The sequence below is a fragment of the Oncorhynchus gorbuscha genome, linkage group LG09, assembly GCF_021184085.1.
Source record: "Oncorhynchus gorbuscha isolate QuinsamMale2020 ecotype Even-year linkage group LG09, OgorEven_v1.0, whole genome shotgun sequence".
NCBI lineage: Eukaryota > Metazoa > Chordata > Actinopteri > Salmoniformes > Salmonidae > Oncorhynchus > Oncorhynchus gorbuscha.
The window spans coordinates 37,587,618-37,609,006 of NC_060181.1; the positions used below are offsets into that span (position 1 = coordinate 37,587,618).

General features: G+C 43.3%; 1 protein-coding gene across 4 annotated transcripts in view; it reads left to right on the top strand.

Moving 5' to 3' along the window:
* The window catches only part of LOC124043506 (collagen alpha-1(XIV) chain-like), a 102,367-nt gene that overhangs the window by 79,027 nt on the left and 1,951 nt on the right, over nt 1-21,389 (top strand). For 3 of the 4 annotated variants that reach the window (XM_046362173.1, XM_046362174.1, XM_046362177.1), the window contains 7 exons: nt 257-310; nt 607-678; nt 2,120-2,155; nt 3,924-3,990; nt 4,204-4,392; nt 7,841-7,918; nt 9,081-9,236. In XM_046362173.1, coding sequence (XP_046218129.1) covers nt 257-310; nt 607-678; nt 2,120-2,155; nt 3,924-3,990; nt 4,204-4,392; nt 7,841-7,918; nt 9,081-9,236 — 652 coding nt within the window. Of the gene's footprint in view, nt 1-256; nt 311-606; nt 679-2,119; nt 2,156-3,923; nt 3,991-4,203; nt 4,393-7,840; nt 7,919-9,080; nt 9,237-19,722; nt 20,094-21,389 lie in introns of those variants that run through there. The other variant, XM_046362176.1, reaches the window with a different exon arrangement.

Genomic DNA, 21,389 nt, shown 5'->3' on the forward strand with positions numbered 1-21,389 from the left:
AAATGTATAAAAAACTTTTTTTGCTTTGTCATGATAGGGTATTGTGTGAAGATTGACGAAGGGAAAAAAACTTGAATCCATTTTAGAATAAGACTAACGTAACAAAATGTGGATAAAGTCAAGGGGTTTGAATACTTTCTGAAAGCATTGTAATCAAAAGGAATAGATTTATGTGAATATGAAGTTGTGGTATATGAGCTGCCATAATAGCACAGTCTCATAGGCATTAATATGTACTTGTAACACCTTTCCACAGGGACTTCCTGGTAAAGATGGACCCCAGGGGCGAACAGGACCTCCAGGGACTATAGTGAGTATGATTGTTTGTGGATTTAGCATCAGGAACTGATGAATTAATTTGATTTAATGTCAATGAATTGTAAAATTTAATCTGCAATTTACAATACTTTCTTGTCAAAGGTACTGTCCCTGTAGGTTAATTATTTGTGCTCCTTGGCGAATGTGACTGTTTTCTTCTTTGCTTCTTGGCCAAATGTTTTGTAGTACCTCAAGTTACCACTGGAAAAACTAAAGTTACACATTGTACGTTTGAGTGATTGCTCAATCAGTGAGATGACAATTTGTTTGTTTGTGTTTCACCCACAGGGCACTCCAGGAGCTCCTGGGTCACCAGGGTCAAGTGGACCTCCAGGGTCACTGGGAAACCAGGGACCTCCTGTGAGTTATCTGAACCTCTATGTCCATTACTACTACTGAAGCAGAGCTGATCCACTAGCTGAGGAAATACCCAGCAAGCGGAACTGATTGAAATTGCAGCATTACAACAAGATACGTCAGTATGATGTCATTTCAATCAGCTTTGCTCGCTTTGTGTAGAATTAGGGAGGGAGGTCTTGGGAGACAGCAAAGCCATATAGTATGTTATTATATTATATTGTACATAGTCCTACAGTACAGTGTATCTATCATAATTAGACCCAGAGTTTTTCCTGACTGCATGACTTGACCAACGAAAGTTACACACTCTAACGAACACAAGGCATTATTCTGGGGCAGGTCACATGGTCAGGAATATACCATATTTCTATGTGTATGTGTAAGGATCTGGGAGAGAGGGCAACAGTTCAGAGAGGGGAAATTATTTAAGGAACTACACAGTAAAGTTAAAACCTGTTTTCCCTTTGTCATAATGGGGTATTGTGTGTAGATTGAGGAGGAAAACACAATTTAATCCATTTTAGAATAAGGCTGTAACATTAAAAAAATAGGTGGAAAAAGTCAAGGGGTCTGAATACTTTCCAAATGCACTGTATATTAAGTCACCATAATCAATTTCAGAAAGAAAAGTGGCTTGAACAAGCATCTTTCTAGCCTCAAATGGGAAGCAAGCCTTGTTACAAGAATATAATCACAATTTCAGTTAAACTTCCTCACAAGATTATCTACATGAATGTTTTAGGACAGCTTATCGTCCAACCAAAGACCAAGAGCCAGAGAAGGTTAGCAGTTATTACATAGTAGTGCCTCTATGTAATAACTGGTACTGCATAGTTATTATATGACCTTTGCAGAGAAATGGTTATGCCAGGGTTCAAATAATGACCTTAGCAAAAAAGGAAAAAGATGACAACAGCAATTGACAACTCAAAATTGCTTGCCTACGGAGCTGTGAGGGGAACGGCACCTCAGTACCTCCAGGCTCTGATCAGGCCCTACACCCAAATAAGGGCACTGCGTTCATCCACCTCTGGCCTGCTCGCCTCCCTACCACTGAGGAAGTACAGTTCCCGCTCAGCTCAGTCAAAACTGTTCGCTGCTCTGGCTCCCCAATGGTGGAACAAACTCCCTCACGACGCCAGGACAGCGGAGTCAATCACCACCTTCCGGAGACACCTGAAACCCCACCTCTTTAAGGAATACCTAGGATAGGATAAAGTAATCCTTCTCACCCCCCCTCCTCCCCCCCTTAAAATATTTAGATGCACTATTGTAAAGTGGTTGTTCCACTGGATGTCATAAGGTGAATGCACCAATTTGTAAGTCGCTCTGGATAAGAGCGTCTGCTAAATGACTTAAATGTAATGTAAAAAAAAATATTTGTACAGTTTTACTTCATTATTTTCTGTCCATTGTCATTCTACCTCTTGTTCTGTTGCAGGGTCCCGCCGGAAACAAAGGAGAGAAGGGAGAAAGAGTAAGTCATAGATAACAAACATATTGCTTTGGCAGCAGTGGCAACCACCCATTCATGCCAAAACAGCTTTTATTCAATTTAATTGAGATATCTTATGATACTTACCTTGTTCTGTATAATATAATTATGTAGCGTAAGTACTGTTCTTAACATCCATTTTCAAAACAAGTAATGCCCTCCTTTCAAGTAATTGCTGCTCCTCAGCTTGGGGTTATAGGGGTTCTCTGACAGTCTGACAGTAAACAATTACCATGACAACAAGTTTTCTGAAGAGAAATATCACACGTTGTCCTGCAACCAGAACCCATTTTGCATACCTTATAAGCTAAAACTTTAGAGCCGTGTTACTCAGCTGTAGAAAAAGGGTTTCTACTTCACAGCAGTTATATTTTAAAGAGCTATTGTTCTAGTGTTCAAATCAAATTTATTTACATAGCCCAGTTAGATCAGTTGATATCTCAAAGTTCTGTACAGAAACCCAGCCTAAAACCCCAAACAGCAAGCAGTGCAGTTGTGGAAGCACGGTGGCTAGGAAAAACTCCCTAGAAAGGCTAAAACCTAGGAAGAAACCTAGAGAGGAACCAGGCTATGAGGGGTGGCCAGTCCTCTTCTGGCTGTGCCGGGTGGAGATTATAACAGAACATGGCCAAGATGTTCAAATATTCATAAATGACCAACAAGGTCAAATAATAATAATCACAGTAGTTGTCGAGGGTGCAGCAAGTCAGCACCTCAGGAGTAAATGTCAGTTGGCTTTTCATAGCCAATCATTAGGAGTATCTTTACCGCTCCTGCTGTCTCTAGAGAGTTGAAAACAGCAGGTCTGGGACAGGTAGCACGTCCGGTGAACAGGTCAGTGTTCCATAGCCGCAGGCAGAACAGTTGAAACTGGAGCAGCAGCATGGCCAGGTGGACTGCGGACAACAAGGAGTCATCATGCCAGGTAGTCCTGAGGCATGGTTCTAGGGCTCAGGTCCTCCGAGAGAGAGAGAGAAAGAGAGAATTAGAGAGAGCATACTTATATTCACACAGGACACCAGATAAGACAGGAGAAGTACTCCAGATATAACAAACTGACCCTAGCCCCCCGACACATAAACTACTGCAGCATAAATACTAGAGGCTGAGACAGGAGGGGTCAGGAGACACTGTGGCCCCATCCGATGATACCCCCGGACAGGGCCAAACAGGAAGTATATAACCCCACCCACTTTGCCAAAGCACAGCCCCCACACCCCTAGAGGGATATCTTCAACCACCAACTTACCATCCTGAGACAAGGCCGAGTATGGCCCACAAAGATCTCTGCCATGGAACAACCAAAGGGTGGCGCCAACCCAGACAGGAAGATCACGTCAGTGACTCAACCCACTCAAGTGACGCACCTCTCCTAGGGACGGCATGAAAGAGCACCAGTAAGCCAGTGACTCAGCCCCTGTAATAGGGTTAAGAGGCTGAGAATCCCAGTGGAGAGAGGGGAACCGGCCAGGCAGAGACAGCAAGGGCGTTTTTTGTAAAGTACTTTACGGATTGGTGTCGCCCGTAACAGCATTCAATGGCTAATAAGGTTTTTAGACAAGGCTCAAAAGGCAACATCTAGGCTTGGCCACAACAGCTATGTTTTCCAATTAAAAGAGTTGATATCAAATTCATGGCTGGCAGGCTTTCTACCTAAGTAATGGTGGAGTATATTTTACCTGTGGGGACGATAAAACAGGTTGGAGTGTAGCCGTGGACTTGGTGTCACCATGTGTTTTTTCCTCTCCAGGGTGACCTGCAATCCCAGGCATCGGTCCAAGCAATTGCCCGGCAGGTCTGTGAGCAACTGATACAGAGTGAGTCATTTTTATAATCCTCCATCTGGCTCTCTTCCTGTGTGTGTGTGGATGTGTGATTGCATAGGTATTGTGTCTTTGAGTGTAAGTGTATTCTGTGGAAGGGGTATACAGTACATGAAAATGTGAGTGTTGTCTATGGAAGTGTAAGGGTATTTTGCCATTGTCATCCGTTCATGCGCCACTGACCTCTGCCTGACGTCTGTCCCACAGGTCACATGGCTCGCTACAGCTCCATCCTTAACCACATCCCCAGCGCACCCGTCTCCGTCCGCACCGTTCCAGGTCCCCCAGGAGAGCCTGGGCGGCAGGGCGGCCCAGGACCACAGGGAGAGCAGGGGCCCCCGGGCAGACCAGGGTTCCCCGGGTCCAACGGAGAAAATGGACAAGCAGGAGCCAGAGGTACTGTATAGAGAAGGCTCCGATTTAACTTAAGCTTTCAAGTGAAGATATAGTCATGTAACCTATGCCATAAGCTTGTGGGATACGATATTACAGTAAATGATACTGCCAGGTAACGTATTAAAACATAATTTATCAGGTTTCAGGTATGACCCAGATGCAGACAGTGTCGAAGAAACAAAAATGTATTTCTAGTACAGGGGCAGGCAAACGAAAGGTCAAAGGCAGGCAGATGTCAGTAATCCAAAGAAGGTACAAAAGGTCCAGAACGGCAGGCAGTCTCAGGGTCAGGGCATGCAGGGGTCAATAATCCAGTGAATTGGGCCAAGGTATAGAACGGCAGGCAGGGTCAGGGCAGGCAGGGGTCAATAATCCAGTGAGGCAGGGCCTCCGAGTGGCACATTGGTCTAAGGCACTGCACCACAGTGCTAGCTGTGCCACTAGAGATCCTGGTTCAAGTACAGGCTCTGTCGCAGCTCTAGCGACTCCTGTGGCGGGCCAGGCGCAATGCACACTGATACAGTTGCCAGGTGTACGTATTTCTTCCGACACATTGGTGCGGCTGGCTCACGGGTTAAGCAGGAATTGTGTCAAGAAGCAGTGCGGCTCAATTGGGTTGAAAACAGGAGCAAGCACAGACGGGAGCAGGGGAACAAACGCTGGTAGGTTTCATTTTGCTGATCCCTGCCTACAGGCAGAAACTAAAACAAGAGGCTCCCACGCTGAGGTCTGTCCAACGCTGGTCAGACCAAGCTGACTCCACACTCCAAGACTGCTTCCATCACGTGGACTGGGACATGTTTCGTATTGCGTCAGATAAAAATATTGACGAATACGCTGATTCTGTGTGAGAGTTCATTAGAACGTGCGTCGAAGATGTCGTTCCCATAGCACCGATAAAAACATTCCCTAACCAGAAACCGTGGATTGATGGCAGCATTCGCGTGAAACTGAAAGCGCGAACCACTGCTTTTAATCAGGGCAAGGTGACCGGAAACATGACAGAATATAAACAATGCAGCTATTCCCTCCGCAAGGCTATTAAACAAGCTAAGCGTCAGTACAGAGACAAAGTGGAATCTCAATTCAATGGCTCAGACACAAGAGGCATGTGGCAGGGTCTACAGTCAATCACGGACTACAAGAAGAAACCCAGCCCAGTCACGGACCAGGATGTCTTGCTCCCAGGCAGACTAAATAACTTTTTTGCCCGCTTTGAGGACAATACAGTACCACTGACACAGCCTGCAACGAAAACATGCGGTCTCTCCTTCACTGCAGCCGAGGTGAGTAAGACATTTAAACGTGTTAACCCTCGCAAGGCTGCAAGCCCAGACGGCATCCCCAGCCGCGCCCTCAGAGCATGCGCAGACCAGCTGGCCGGTGTGTTTACGGACATATTCAATCAATCCCTATACCAGTCTGCTGTTCCCTCATGCTTCAAGAGGGCCACCATTGTTCCTGTTCCCAAGAAAGCTAAGGTAACTGAGCTAAATGACTACCGCCCCGTAGCACTCACTTCCGTCATCATGAAGTGCTTTGAGAGACTAGTCAAGGACCATATCACCTCCACCCTACCTGACACCCTAGACCCACTCCAATTTGCTTACCGCCCAAATAGGTCCACAGACGATGCAATCTCAACCACACTGCACACTGCCCTAACCCACCTGGACAAGAGGAATACCTATGTGAGAATGCTGTTCATCGACTACAGCTCGGCATTCAACACCATAGTACCCTCCAAGCTCGTCATCAAGCTCGAGACCCTGGGTCTCGACCCCCCCCTGTGCAACTGGGTATTGGACTTCCTGACGGGCCGCCCCCAGGTGGTGAGGGTAGGCAACAACATCTCCTCCCCGCTGATCCTCAACACGGGGGCCCCACAAGGGTGCGTTCTGAGCCCTCTCCTGTACTCCCTGTTCACCCACGACTGCGTGGCCACGCACGCCTCCAACTCAATCATCAAGTTTGCGGACGACACAACAGTGGTAGGCTTGATTACCAACAACGACGAGACGGCCTACAGGGAGGAGGTGAGGGCCCTCGAAATGTGGTGTCACGAAAATAACCTCACACTCAACGTCAACAAAACTAAGGAGATGATTGTGGACTTCAGGAAACAGCAGAGGGAACACCCCCCTATCCACATCGATGGAACAGTAGTGGAGAGGGTAGCAAGTTTTAAGTTCCTCGGCATACACATCACAGACAAACTGAATTGGTCCACTCACACTGACAGCGTCGTGAAGAACCTCAGGAGGCTGAAGAAATTCGGCTTGTCACCAAAAGCACTCACAAACTTCTACAGATGCACAATCGAGAGCATCCTGGCAGGCTGTATCACCGCCTGGTACGGCAACTGCTTCACCGTCAACCGTAAGGCTCTCCAGAGAGTAGTGAGGTCTGCACAATGCAACACCGGGGGCAAACTACCTGCCCTCCAGGACACCTACACCATCCGATGTTACAGGAAGGCCATAAAGATCATCAAGGACATCAACCACCCGAACCACTGCCTGTTCACCCCGCTATCATCCAGAAGGCGAGGTCAGTACAGGTGCATCAAAGCTGGGACCGAGAGACTGAAAAACAGCTTCTATCTCAAGGCCATCAGACTGTTAAACAGCCACCACTAACATTGGGTGGCTGCTGCCAACACACTGTCATTGACACTGACCCAACTCCAGCCACTTTAATAATGGGATTTGATGGGAAATGATGTAAATATATCACTAGCCACTTTAAACAATGCTACCTTATATAATGTTACTTACCCTACATTATTCATCTCATATGCATATGTATATACTGTACTCTACATCATCGACTGCATCCTTATGTAATACATGTATCACTAGCCACTTTAACTTTGCCACTTTGTTTACTTTGTCTACATACTCATCTCATATGTATATAATGTACTCGATACCATCTACTGTATGCTGCTCTGTACCATCACTCATTCATATATCCTTATGTACATATTCTTTATCCCCTTACACTGTGTATAAGACAGTAGTTTTGGAATTGTTAGTTAGATTACTTGTTGGTTATCACTGCATTGTCGGAACTAGAAGCACAAGCATTTCGCTACACTCGCATTAACATCTGCTAACCATGTGTATGTGACAAATAAAATTTGATTTGATTTGAAACAAAATTAACTGGCAACAAACAAACAGATAACACAGGTATAAATACACAGGGGATAATGGGGAAGATGGGTGACACCTGGAGGGGGTAGAGACAAGCACAAAGACAGGTGAAACAGATAAGGGTGTGACACACTAATATAATCAGAATAAAATGATTACACAGGTAGATCTACAATATTGTTCATGCCACTTTTAGTGCTGATGGTGATATAATACGGAAAGGAGATAAGCATGCCCACTTCTCTGCATTTTGTCAAAGTGTGTGTCCCGTTGGTCTCTGTCTGGTCCAGGTTTGTCAGGAGAGAAGGGTGACAAGGGAAGCCCAGGCGCAGGAGTCCAGGGTCCCAGAGGCCCTGTCGGGCCCCCAGGTAACCAAAACAATGCTCGCTGAACCCCCCCCCCCCCTCCCAAAAAAAACTGTACAGTTCCAACTTCAATTTTCCTCCAGGGACTTCCTTTGCTACCGAGCCTTTGCAGAGGAAATCAACATCTGTTGAGCAGGTGGATTACAAAATAGGAAGTCATCTGATCTGCTTTTGATTAAGCAGTCTTGATTCAAGGGTAAAATATGAAATGGAGAGGGTAGCTTGAGTTTTATTTAATTTACTTTGGTTGTTATTCATTAAGCTGCCCTTACTGGTTTAATGAAACCTTATTAGAGGGCATAGCTATTGACTCCTGTATTGATTGTGGTCTAGCTGATACAGTGTGTTGATTGAAATCCTGAAGCAGTTGCCAGGTTGGGCCACAGGAGAGAACTCTGAGAGAACACTTCAGGAATCTGGCATGCGGGAGATGAGTACCCCCAAGGATATTTGAAAAAGGATATTCATAGCATTTCCTGATGGAGACAGCTCAGTAATAATAGCATTTTGGGTCTGATGAAAAGACACAAAAGCTTATGCTTATTGGTACTGACCGCTGGGTAATGGTAAATGTGCGGAAGTGTGGCCTAATCATGGATTCTGTTTCAAAGCACACTACTAGATTTAAAGGGATAGTTCACCCAAATTATAAAATTATTTATTGGTTCCCTAACCCTGTCAGCAGTCTATGGATAAGATATGACAGCAATCCATACTTTGATTTCTCTGCCACTGCTTCCACATGCTAATGTTTTATCATTTGCGGCACAAATCGCATTCAAGTCATGGGACTGATATTAGCATTATTCGCACATTATCTTCAAAACATCTATAAATGACTTTGTTGAGCTTTATAATACATTTTAGATACTTTCGTATTATTTGGACATGATGCTAATATCGGTCCCGTGATTTGTTTGGGATTTGCGCCACAAATGGGTAAGGAAACCAATGTGTAATTTGGGTGAACTACCCCTTTAACTTAGTCACAATGAAGACAATAATAATGCCATCATGTTTCAAAGGTTTGTCTTAACATTTCACATGATGATTTCACTTCGGAATGTAGCTCAAAGTTAAAACCTTCATTGTTAATTGAAAATGTATTTGTTGTATTAAAACACACTTCCTCCCTTTCTCCGCCTTTTCCTTACCTCTCCTCCAGGACCAACGGGTCAGGGCCGGACAGGTAGCCAGGGTCCATCTGGTCAGCCGGGGAACCCTGGAACCCCTGGGCGGCCGGGTATCCCTGGACCAGTGGGGTCGGCTGGACCTCCTGGATACTGTGACCAGAACTCCTGTGTGGGCTACAACGTAGGAGGTAATTATGACAATCATCATCCCTTACCACTGTAAACACACCAAAACACAACAAGGCAACATAAAATGATATAAAATACAAAGTCCAATACATTAGATCTAATTGTTTTTGCCATGTATAGAGAATTCCATTGTCATTCCCATCATGTTGTTGGGTAGATAACACTTACCTGGGGATAGACTCTCTGAGAATGCTTTAAAAACCCTAAATTCTTGAGTAAGGCTGAGGGTTTGTAATCAGAGAATATGTCAAAGGGTTCGGACTGAATCTGGCCTTTTTTATGTCTTTATATCTGATGTATTGTATCATACCCTGTCAATCAATCACTAACGAATTTAATCCATCAGAAGCTCTTTGACAGGGAGACCTGAGCAAAGAGCTCTCATTGGGTTAAATCTGCCAGAGGGTTGACCCGAATCACACCTTTATCCACACTCACTGTATTTCAAGGTGAAGCTAAGACAACATGACTAGGGTTGAATGGCGGTAACCCGGTTACCTCCCAAAATCACTCCCTTTTCCCGGGATAAATAACTGTGAGAAAACTGTCAATTATTATAAATTGATTTTATTTTATTTGAAAATTATTTGTCTGAACAGCATGGCGTGAAATGGAACTGTTAAAGGGTATGCAATGTCTAAATCTGGCCTCTCTTCAGCATCTGCATGATGAATTAACGCTCACAGTGGGGACAGATATCCCATGTCTGTATGGAGCGCAATTCACAGTGCATGTAGACCTACTGTATTATGGTCACTTTTTTTCGTGAGACAGGTAGGCCTACATTTGCTGCAGCATAGCCTATGCTACAGTAATATAAAGACCGAATGCGCCTCTAATTTACCCATATCCATCTGAATTTCAGGTGTCACCTTGTTTTGTAATTGTAAAGATTTTTATTTATTATTTGCAGCTGCAGGGGAAAAAAGCATATCACTCGAATATCTTTGCTTTAAATCAGAACACGTGCAAGCAGTCTCTCGCAGTCTTTCTCTCTCTCCATCAATTCCATTCCAATTTTATACAAAATAGATCATCCTCTTCTATATTTGATATATAGCCCTATATACAGTATATGTTCTAGCCTACCTCTTTCAGGTAATAAATTCAATGCAGTATTAGCCTTATATTTAGCTAATTAGTGATGGGTTATGTATAATAATCTTCTAACTCAATGCCTCTGTCTCTTGTGCAGTATGCAAGCACCTGTGCTCCGCAGACCTCTCCTTAATAAACGCTCCTTAGCTCTTGGAGTCCCATGCAGGAAAAGCTAGACTAAATAGCTTGCTGGACATAACTTTTTTAGCATTTCTTATACCAATAGACTATTCGAAGAGGGGCGCAAGCTCTTTTTTGCTGATTGATAAATACCTCCAGCCGATAGAACTCACGGGTACTCCAGCCGATAGAACTCGCGAATGTGCGATGGTGGTAGGCTATAGCAGTTATTTAGCCTTCTGCATCCAATTCTAGTCCTATATTATTCAAGGATAACATTAGAATGAGGAAGATTATGACCACGAAACGTTTTCCATTTAACTGTTGAAAGCGATGAAGGAATAAAGCAAAAATAGAGATAGAAAGAGTATGTTGGCTAATAACATTAGGGGAGATATTATGAAAGATATATCAAATCAAATGGTATGTGTCACATGCACATACAACAAGTGTAGACCTTATCGTGAAATGCTTACTTACAAGCCCTTAACCAACAATGCAGTTCAAGAAATAGAGTTAAGATAATATTTACTAAATAAATACAATTTGTAATTAAATAAAAAGTAACACAATAAAATAACAATAACAAGGCTATATACAAGGGGTACCGGTACCGAGACAATGTGCGCCAGGGGTACAGGTTAGTCGAGGTAATTTGTACATGTAGGTAAGGGTAAAGTGACTGCAGAGGTAATAAACAGCAGTGTAAAAACAAAGGGGGGGTCAATGTAAATAGTCCAGCTGGCCATTTGATTAATTGTTCATCAGTCTTATGGCTTGGGGGTAGAAGCTGTTAAGGAACCTTTAGGTCCAAGACTTGGCGGTCTAGTACCGCTTGCTGTGCTGTAGCAGAGACAACACTCTATGACTTGGGTGACTGAAATCTTTGACAATTTTTGGGGCCTTCCAATTATACAAATGTATGTTTTATTTATTTATTCTTGGCTGCATTGTTGGTTAAGGGCTTGTAAAGTAAGCATTTCACTGTAAGGTCAAATTCTTCATATGTTATTTGTCACGTGCGCCAAATACAACAGGTGTAGTAGACCTTACACTGAAATGCTTACTTACAAGCACTTTATATTTCAAAATTAAAATAAAATTTGCTAGCATGTACTTGTAACTTTTTAGGCCTCATGTTTTGCACCAGAATTGCATGTTCTCTTCTGCTTTACCATGGTTTGAACGATTTGTGTAATTCAGTATATTGCAATACAATACACACTCAAAAAGATTAGCCTACTGGAGCTAGTTAAACTTATTTCCCCAAGAGAGCATAACCTATAGCTAGGTACAACTATGGGCCTTTATATTTTTCTGCCGTGCATAATGTGCAGTGGTCTACTGTATATCATAGCCGGATATGGCCGGGGTAGGCTGTCATTGTAAATAAGAATTTGTTCTTAATTGACTTGCCTAGTTAAATAAAGGTTAAATAAAATATATCAGTGCATTTGGAAAGGATTCAGACCCCTTGACTTTTTTTGTTACGTTACAGTCTTATTCTAAAATGGATTAAATAGTTTTTTCCCCTCATAAATCTACACACAATAACCCAATATGACGAAGCAAAAAACATTTATTTAATTTTTTTTGCAAAAAGATTATTAAGTATCACATTTACATAATTATTCAGACACTTTACTCAGTACTTTGTTGAAGCACCTTTGGCAGCCTCAAGTCTTCTTGGGTATGACGCTACAAGGTTGGCACTGGGAAACCTAGTCAGTTGTGTTATTTGGGGAGTTTCTTCCATTCTTCTTCGCAGAGCCTCTCAAGCTCTTTCAGGTTGGATAGGGAGCATCTATTTTCAGGTCTCTCCAGAGATGTTTGATTGGGTTCAAGTCTGCGCTTTGGCTGGGCGACTCAAGGCCTTTCAGGGACTTGGCTGTGTGCTTAGGCTCGTTGTCCTGTTGGAAGGTGAACCTTCGCTCCAGTCTGAGGTCCTGAGCACTCTTGAGCAGGTTTTCATCAATGATCTCCCTTTACTTTGCTCCGTTCAGCTTTCTCTCGATCCTGACTAGTCTCCCAGCCCCTGCCGCTGAATAGCATCCCCACAGCATGATGCTGCCACCACCATGCTTCAACGAAAGGATGGTGCCAGGTTTCCTCCAAATATGACGCTTGGCATTCAGGCCAAAAAGTTCAATCTTGGTTTCATCAGACCAGAGAATCTTGCTTCTCATGGTCTGAGAGACCTTAAGATGCCTTTTGGCAAACTTCAAGCGAGCTGTCATGTGCCTTTTCCTGAGGAGTGGCTTCCCTCTGGCCACTACCATAAAGGTCTGATTGATGGGGTTCTGCAGAAATGGTTGTCCTTCTGGAAGGTTCTCCACAGAGGAACTCTGGAGCTCTGTCAGAGGGACCATTGGGTTCTTGGTTACCTCCCTGACCAAGGCCCTTCAATTTTGAGTCTTATAGCAAAGGGTCTGAATACATATGTAAATACATTTTTTTTTTGCAAAGATTTCTAAAAACCTGTTATTGTGTGTAGATTGAAGAGGTAGGGAAATAGGGAAGGGGTCTGAATACTTTCCGAATGCACTGTATGTATTGGATAATGGGAATATGACTGAATATAAATAGTGTAGTTATTCCCTCCGCAAGACAATCAACAAGCGAAATGCAAGTACAGGGACAAGGTAGAGTCGCAATTCAACGGCTCAGACACGAGACATATGTGGCATATGTCTACAGGAAATCAGGGACTGCAAAAAGAACCTGCCACGTCACGAACACCAATGTCACACTTCCAGACAAACTAAACACCTTCTTTGCCTGCTTTGAGGATAATATAGTGCCACCGTTGAGGCTCCCCGAACAAAGAGCAGGCCAAAATATCCCTCTCAGCACTGCCTGGACTGCGCCAAAATGCAAACTAATTTCTTTTGAGGTGTATTATAATATAATTATTTTTAGGATAATACAGTGCCAAGGACTACGCCTCCCCCTCTCCTCTGTGGATGATGTGAGTAAAATATTTAAACGTGTTAACACTCGCAAGGCTGCTGGCCCAGACGGCATCCCTAGCCGCGTCCTCAGAGCATGGGCAGACCAGCTTTTTGGTGTGTTTACAGACATATTCAATCGCTCCCTATCCCAGTCTGTTGTGCCCACATGCTTCAAGATGGCTACCACTGTTCCTGTACTCAAGAAGGCAAAGATAACTGAACTAAATGACTACTGCCCTGTAGAACTCACTACTGTCATCATGAAGTGCTTTGGGAGACTAGTCAAGGATCATATCACCTCCACCTTACCGGCCACCCTAGACCTACTTCAGTTTGCATACCGCCAGGTCCAGAGATGACGCAATTGCCATCACACTGCCCTATCCCATCTGGACCAAATTAATACCTATGTAAGAATGCTGTTCATTGACCTCAACTCAGCATTCAACACCATAGTACCCTCCAAGGTGATCATCAAGCTGGAGGCCCTGGGTCTCAACCTCGCCCTGTGCAATTTGGTCCTGGACTTTCTGACGGCCCGCCCCCAGGCCTCCAACTCAATCATCAAATTTGCAGACAACACAACTGTAAGGTGAATGCACCAATTTGTAAGTCGCTCTGGATAAGAGCGTCTGCTAAATGACTTAAATGTAAATGTTAAATGTAGTAGGGACAGCAGTGCAGAAGGTGGAAAGTTTTAAGCTCCTCAGCATACACATCACAGACCAACTGAAATGGTCCACCCACACAGACAGTGTAGTGAAGAAGGCTCAACAGCGCCTCTTCAACCTCAGGAGACTGAAGAAATTTGGCTTGTCACCCAAAACCCTGACAAACTTTTACAGATGTACAATCGATAGCATCCTGTCGGGCTGTATCACAGCCTGGTACGACAACTGCACAACCCTCAACCTCAAGGCTCTCCAGAGGGTGGTACGGTCTGCACAACGCATCACTGGGGGCAAACTACCTGCCCTCCATGACACCTACAGCACACGATGTCACAGGAAGGCCAAAAAGATCATCAACGACATCAACCACCTGAACCACTACCTGTTCACACCGCTACCATCCAAAAGGCGAGGTCAGTACAGGTGCATCAAAGCTGGGACACAGAGACTGAAAAACAGCTTCTATCTCAAGGCCATCAGACTGCTAAACAGCAATCACTAACTCAGAGAGGCTGCTGTCTACATGGAGACCCAATTACTAGCCACTTTAATAAATGGATCGCTAGTCACTTTATACTATGCCACTCTAAATAATGACACATTAATACTGTTTATATATTTTACATTACTCTTATCACATGTACAGTTGAAGTCGGAAGTCTACATGCATTTAGGTTGTAGTCATTAAAACTCGTTTTTAATGACACTCCACAAATTTCTTGTTAACAAACTATAGTTTTGGCAAGTTGGTTAGGACATCTAATTTGTGCATGACACAGGTCATTTTTCCAACAATTGTTTACAAACAGATTATTTCACTTATAACTAACAGTATCACAATTCCAGTGGGTCAGAAGTTTACATACACTAAGTTGACTGTGCCTTTAAACAGCTTGGGAAATGATAGGCTAATTGACAACATTTGAAGGTGTACATGTGGATGTATTTCAAGGCCTACCTTTAAACTCAGTGCCTCTTTGCTTGACATCATGGGAAAATCAAAAGAAATCAGCCAAAACCTTAGAAAAAAATTGTAGACCTCCACAGGTCTGGTTCATTCTTGTGAGCAATTTCCAAAAGCTTGAAGGTACCACGCTCATCTTTGGTGCAAAAAGTGCAACCCCAGAACACCAGCAAAGGACCTTGTGAAGATGCTGGAGGAAACAGGTGCAAAAGTATCTATATCCACAGTAAAACGAGTCCTATATCGACATAACCTGAAAGGCCGCTCAGCAAGGAAGAAGCCACTGCTCCAAAACCGACATAAACAAAGCAGTTTGCAACTGCACATGGGGACTAAGATCGTACTTTTTGATTCCTCTGGTCTGATGAAACAAAAATAGAACTGTATGGCCATAATGACCATTGTTATGTTTGAAGAAAAAAAGGGATGCTTGCAAGCCGAGGAACACAATCCCAACCATGAAGCACAGGGTTGGCAGCATCAAGTTGTGGGGGTGCTTTGCTGCAGGAGGGACTGGTGCACAAATAGATGTCATCATGAGGTAGTAAAATGATGTGGATATATTGAAGCAACGTCTCAAGACATCAGTCAGGAAGTTGGTGGTCCTTCTGTAGCTCAGTTGGTAGAGCATGGCGCTTGTAACGCCAGGGTAGTGGGTTCGATCCCCGGGACCACCCATACGTAGAATGTATGCACACATGACTGTAAGTCGCTTTGGATAAAAGCGTCTGCTAAATGGCATATATTATTATTATTATATAAGTTAAAGCTTGGTCGCAAATGGGTCTTCCAAATGGACAATGACCCCAAGCATACTTCCAAAGTTGTGGCAAAATGGCTTAAGGACAACAAAGTCAAGGTATTGGAGTGGCCATCACAAGGCCCTGACCTCAATCCCACAGACAATTCGTGATCAGAACTGAAAAAGTGTGTGCGAGCAAGGAGGCCTACAAACCTGAATCAGTTACACCAGCACTGTCAGGAGGAATGGGCCAAAATTCCCCCAACTTATTGTGGGAAGGTTGTGGAAGGCTACCCGAAACGTTTGACCCAAGTTAAACAATTTCAAGGCAATGCTACCAAATACTAATTGAGTGTATGTAAACTTCTGACCCACTGGGAATGTGAGGAAAGAAATAAAAGCTGAAATAAATCATTCTCTCTGATATTAGTCTGACATTTCACATTCTTAAAATAAAGTGGTGATCCTAACTGACCTAAGACAGGGACTTTTTTTACTCTGATTAAATGTCAGGAATTGTGAAAAGCTGAGTTTAAATGTATTAAGGTGTACAGTGCCTTGCGAAAGTATTCGGCCCCCTTGAACTTTGCGACCTTTTGCCACATTTCAGGCTTCAAACATAAAGATATAAAACTGTATTTTATTGTGAAGAATCAACAACAAGTGGGACACAATCATGAAGTGGAACGACATTTATTGGATATTTCAAACTTTTTTAACAAATCAAAAAACTGAAAAATTGGGCGTGCAAAATTATTCAGCCCCTTTACTTTCAGTGCAGCAAACTCTCTCCAGAAGTTCAGTGAGGATCTCTGAATGATCCAATGTTGACCTAAATGACTAATGATGATATATACAATCCACCTGTGTGTAATCAAGTCTCCGTATAAATGCACCTGCACTGTGATAGTCTCAGAGGTCCGTTAAAAGTGCAGAGAGCATCATGAAGAACAAGGAACACACCAGGCAGGTCCGATATACTGTTGTGAAGAAGTTTAAAGCCGGATTTGGATGCAAAAAGATTTCCCAAGCTTTAAACATCCCAAGGAGCACTGTGCAAGCGGTAATATTGAAATGGAAGGAGTATCAGACCATTGCAAATCTACCAAGACCTGGCCGTCCCTCTAAACTTTCAGCTCATACAAGGAGAAGACTGATCAGAGATGCAGCCAAGAGGCCCATGATCACTCTGGATGAACTGCAGAGATCTACAGCTGAGGTGGGAGACTCTGTCCATAGGACAACAATCAGTCGTATATTGCACAAATCTGGCCTTTATGGAAGAGTGGCAAGAAGAAAGCCATTTCTTAAAGATATCCATAAAAAGTGTTGTTTAAAGTTTGCCACAAGCCACTTGGGAGACACACCAAACATGTGGAAGAAGGTGCTCTGGTCAGATGAAACCAAAATTGAACTTTTTGGCAACAATGCAAAACGTTATGTTGGGGGTAAAAGCAACACCCTGAACACACCATCCCCACTGTCAAACATGGTGGTGGCAGCATCATGGTTTGGGCCTGCTTTTCTTCAGCAGGGACAGGGAAGATGGTTGAAATTGATGGGAAGATGGATGGAGCCAAATACAGGACCATTCTGGAAGAAAACCTGATGGAGTCTGCAAAAGACCTGAGACTGGGACGGAGATTTGTCTTCCAACAAGACAATGATCCAAAACATAAAGCAAAATCTACAATGGAATGGTTCAAAAATAAACATATACAGGTGTTAGAATGGCCAAGTCAAAGTCCAGACCTGAATCCAATCGAGAATCTTTGGAAGGAACTGAAAACTGCTGTTCACAAATGCTCTCCATCCAACCTCAGAGCTCGAGCTGTTTTGCAAGGAGGAATGGGAAAAAATTTCAGTCTCTCGATGTGCAAAACTGATAGAGACATACCCCAAGCGACTTACAGCTGTAATCGCAGCAAAAGGTGGCGCTACAAAGTATTAATAAATGTCGTTCCACTTCATGATTGTGTCCCACTTGTTGTTGATTCTTCACAAAAAAATACAGTTTTATATCTTTATGTTTGAAGCCTGAAATGTGTCAAAAGGTCGCAAAGTTCAAGGGGGCCGAATACTTTCGCAAGGCACTGTATGTAAACTAAGGTAAACTTCCGACTTCAACTGTATATACTGTATTTTTTCCATCTATTGCACCTATGCCACTCAGCCATCGCTCATCCATATACTGGCATGTACATATTCTCATTCACCCCTTTAGATTTGTGTATATTAGGTTGTTGTGTAGGAATTGTTAGATTACTTGTTAGATATTACTGCACTGTCGGAACTAGAAGCACAAGCATTTCGCTACACTCGCATTAACATCTGCTAACCATTCTTATGTGACAAATACAATTTGATTTGATTTGATAATGGGACTGTCATTTGGACTTTTTGGGGCTTGGGTTCATAACATGTATTTAATGTTTGGCCCACCAGGCTCAGGTAGCATCAGGCTTGAATGTTCATGCTGATCAACCCTCTAATCAAATTCAGACATATGTATATGCTTTATAATGCTTTAGAATGACACCCGGGAAATTCCGGGTTACCCAGGAGAAAATTGATTTATTCTTGCGATGGAACATTTGTAAAATACCGGGAAAATATTAAACCCTAAACATGACCTATCTTGAATAGAAAGTTCTCAATCATCTACTCTATTGTAGTACTAACTTACCAGTTACCCAAATTTAATTTGGATGCCCATACTGAGATATATTTAAGTAATTGGCATTTATTTACTTTATACTTAATAGACTTCGAATTCAAATCAATTGAGGCTCACTTGATTAACCTCAGGACTGAACCTCATTAAAATAAATGAGTGGATGTCCTTTATTCTCTGTTTTTGACAGCTCAGGAAAAATATTTGCCCATTCTATTATCTGATGGTTTTACAGTAAGATGTCTGAGCATATGGTTTATTTATGAATCCAATAGTTCCTGTTGTCATTTAAGCACCTTGAAATACAAAATGCACCCAAGATGCAGAATTTAGCTTGGAAACAATGACTTACAATGTGTTGAATTCATACAATGAATGGTATGTGAGAAAAAAATGTTTTGCCGCCATGTCTTTATCCCAGTATCTTAGGTTGTGGAATTGAATTCAAACAATCTTGCTTGTTTAAAGTTCTATAGACCTAATAGATATTTGTGAATGCTTGTGACATCATGTATTTATGTCAATTATAGTTATTCCGACAAAATATCTCTAAACTTTTAAAGCCTTATCACGATAAGTCATATTTCAATATGTTCATGTACATACCACGCTATTGCGTCAAGTATGGCCATATCTGACCAAGTTTCAAAAAGACAATTCTGCATCTTTACAGTCATGTGATTAATTCAACATTATAAACTGGGTGGTTCAAGCCCTGAATGCTGATTGGTTGACAGCCGTGGTATATCAGAACGTAGAGCACAGGTATGACAAAACATTTATTTTTACTGCTCTAATTACGTTGAATAACCCATTTAGAATAGCAATAAGGCACCTTGGGGGTTTGTGGTATATGGCCCATATACCACGGCTAAGGGCTGTATCCAGGCACTCCGCGTTTGTCGTACAAAAGAACAGCCCTTAGCTGTGGTATATTGGCCATATACCACACCCCCTCAACCTTATTTCTTAGATGGTTCATCATCTAATATACTGGATATTGTGAGTGTGGATACAATCTGTAGCGCCCTAACTGTAAATGCATGTGTGCATGGACACCTAGACCATCGATGATGTCTGTCTCTATCACCCTTTTCTCTGAGGAAAAGACGGTACGGTGAGCACATTGTACGGCTAGAAAGGCCGGCGGTGTTCTCCATGTACTCCTCAGTGTGAGTAATACCAGCATGTGATTTTGTCTCGTCTGTCTGACCTGTGGTATGTGTGTGTCTCCCTCTTTCTCCCTCTACTTTCTCTTACTGAAGTCCAACAAAAGTATTGGTAGCGAGCAGCATTCAAAAAGGGTTGTAGTGGAGGTGTGAGGCAAGACAGGCTTGTCGCTTCATTCTACCCCCTTCCAATATCCCCTGTTTTTTTTCGGTCAACAACAACTACTGCTTTGTTTGCCATAAAGATGTTCAAAGTCCTTCTCTTTGTAGAAAAACATTCTACCTGAGCCTGAGACAATAACTCATTTAGCCATAAATGCATTTTTATGTTTCAGCGCATACAAGCTAAACTCAGCAAAAAAAGAAACTGTCAACTGTGTTTATTTTCAGAAAACTTAGCATGTGTAAATATTTGTATGACCATAACAAGATACAACAACTGAGACATAAACTGAACAAGTTCCACAGATATGACTCACAGAAATTGAATAATGTGTCCCTGAACAAAGGAGGGGTCAAAATCAAAAGTAACGGTCAGTATCTGGTGTGGCCACCAGCTGCATTAAGTACTGCAGTGCATCTCCTCCTCATGGACTGCACCAGATTTGCCAGTTCTTGCTGTGAGATGTTACCCCACTATTCCACCAAGGCACCTGGACATTTCTGGGGGGAATAGCCCTAGACCTAGCCCTCAACATCCAATCCAACAGGTCCCAGGCGTGCTCAATTGGATTGAGATCCGGGCTCTTCGTTGGCCATGGCAGAACACTGACACTCCTGTCTTGCAGGAAATCACACACAGAACAAGCAGTATGGCTGGTGGTATTGTCATGCTGGAGGGTCATGTCAGGATGAGCTTGCATGAAGGGTACCACATGAAGGAGGAAGATGTCTTCCCTGTAACGCACAGCGCTGAGATTGCCTGCAATGACAACAAGCTCAGTCCGATGATGCTGTGACACACCGCCCCAGACTATGATGGACCCTCCACCTCCAAATCGATCCCACTCCAGAGTACAGGCCTCGGTGTAACACTCATTCCTTCGACTGTAAATGTGAATCCGACCATCACCCCTGGTGAGACAAAAACGCGACTCGTCGGTGAAGAGCACTTTTTGCCAGTCCTGTCTGGTCCAGTGACGGTGGGTTTGTGCCCATAGGCAACGTTGTTGCCGGTGATGTCTGGTGAGGACCTGCCTTACAACAGGCCTACAAGCCCTCAGTCCAGCCTTTCTCAGCCTATTGTGGATAGTCTGAGCACTGATGGAGGCATTGTGCGTTAATGGTGTAACTCGGGCTGTTGTTGTTGCCATCCTGTACTTGTCTGGCAGGTGTGATGATTGGATGTACAGATCCTGTGCAGGTGATGTTACACGTGGTCTGCCACTGCGAGGATGGTCAGCTGTCTGTCCAGTCTCCCTGTAGCACTGTCTTAGACGTCTCACAGTACGGACATTGCAATTTTTTGCCCTTGCCACATCTGCGGTCCTCATGCCTCCTTACAGCATGCCTAAGGCACGTTCACGCAAATGAGCAGGGACCCTGGCATCTTTCTTTTGGTGTTTTTCAGAGTCAGTAAAAAGGCCTCTTTAGTGTCCTAAGTTTACATAACTGTGACCTTAATTGCCTACCGTCTGAAAGCTGTTAGTGTCTTAACGACCGTTCCACAGGTGCGTGTTCATTAATAGTTTATGGTTCATTGAACAAGCATGGGAAACAGTGTTTAAACCCTTTACAATGAAGATCTGAGAAGACATTTTTAA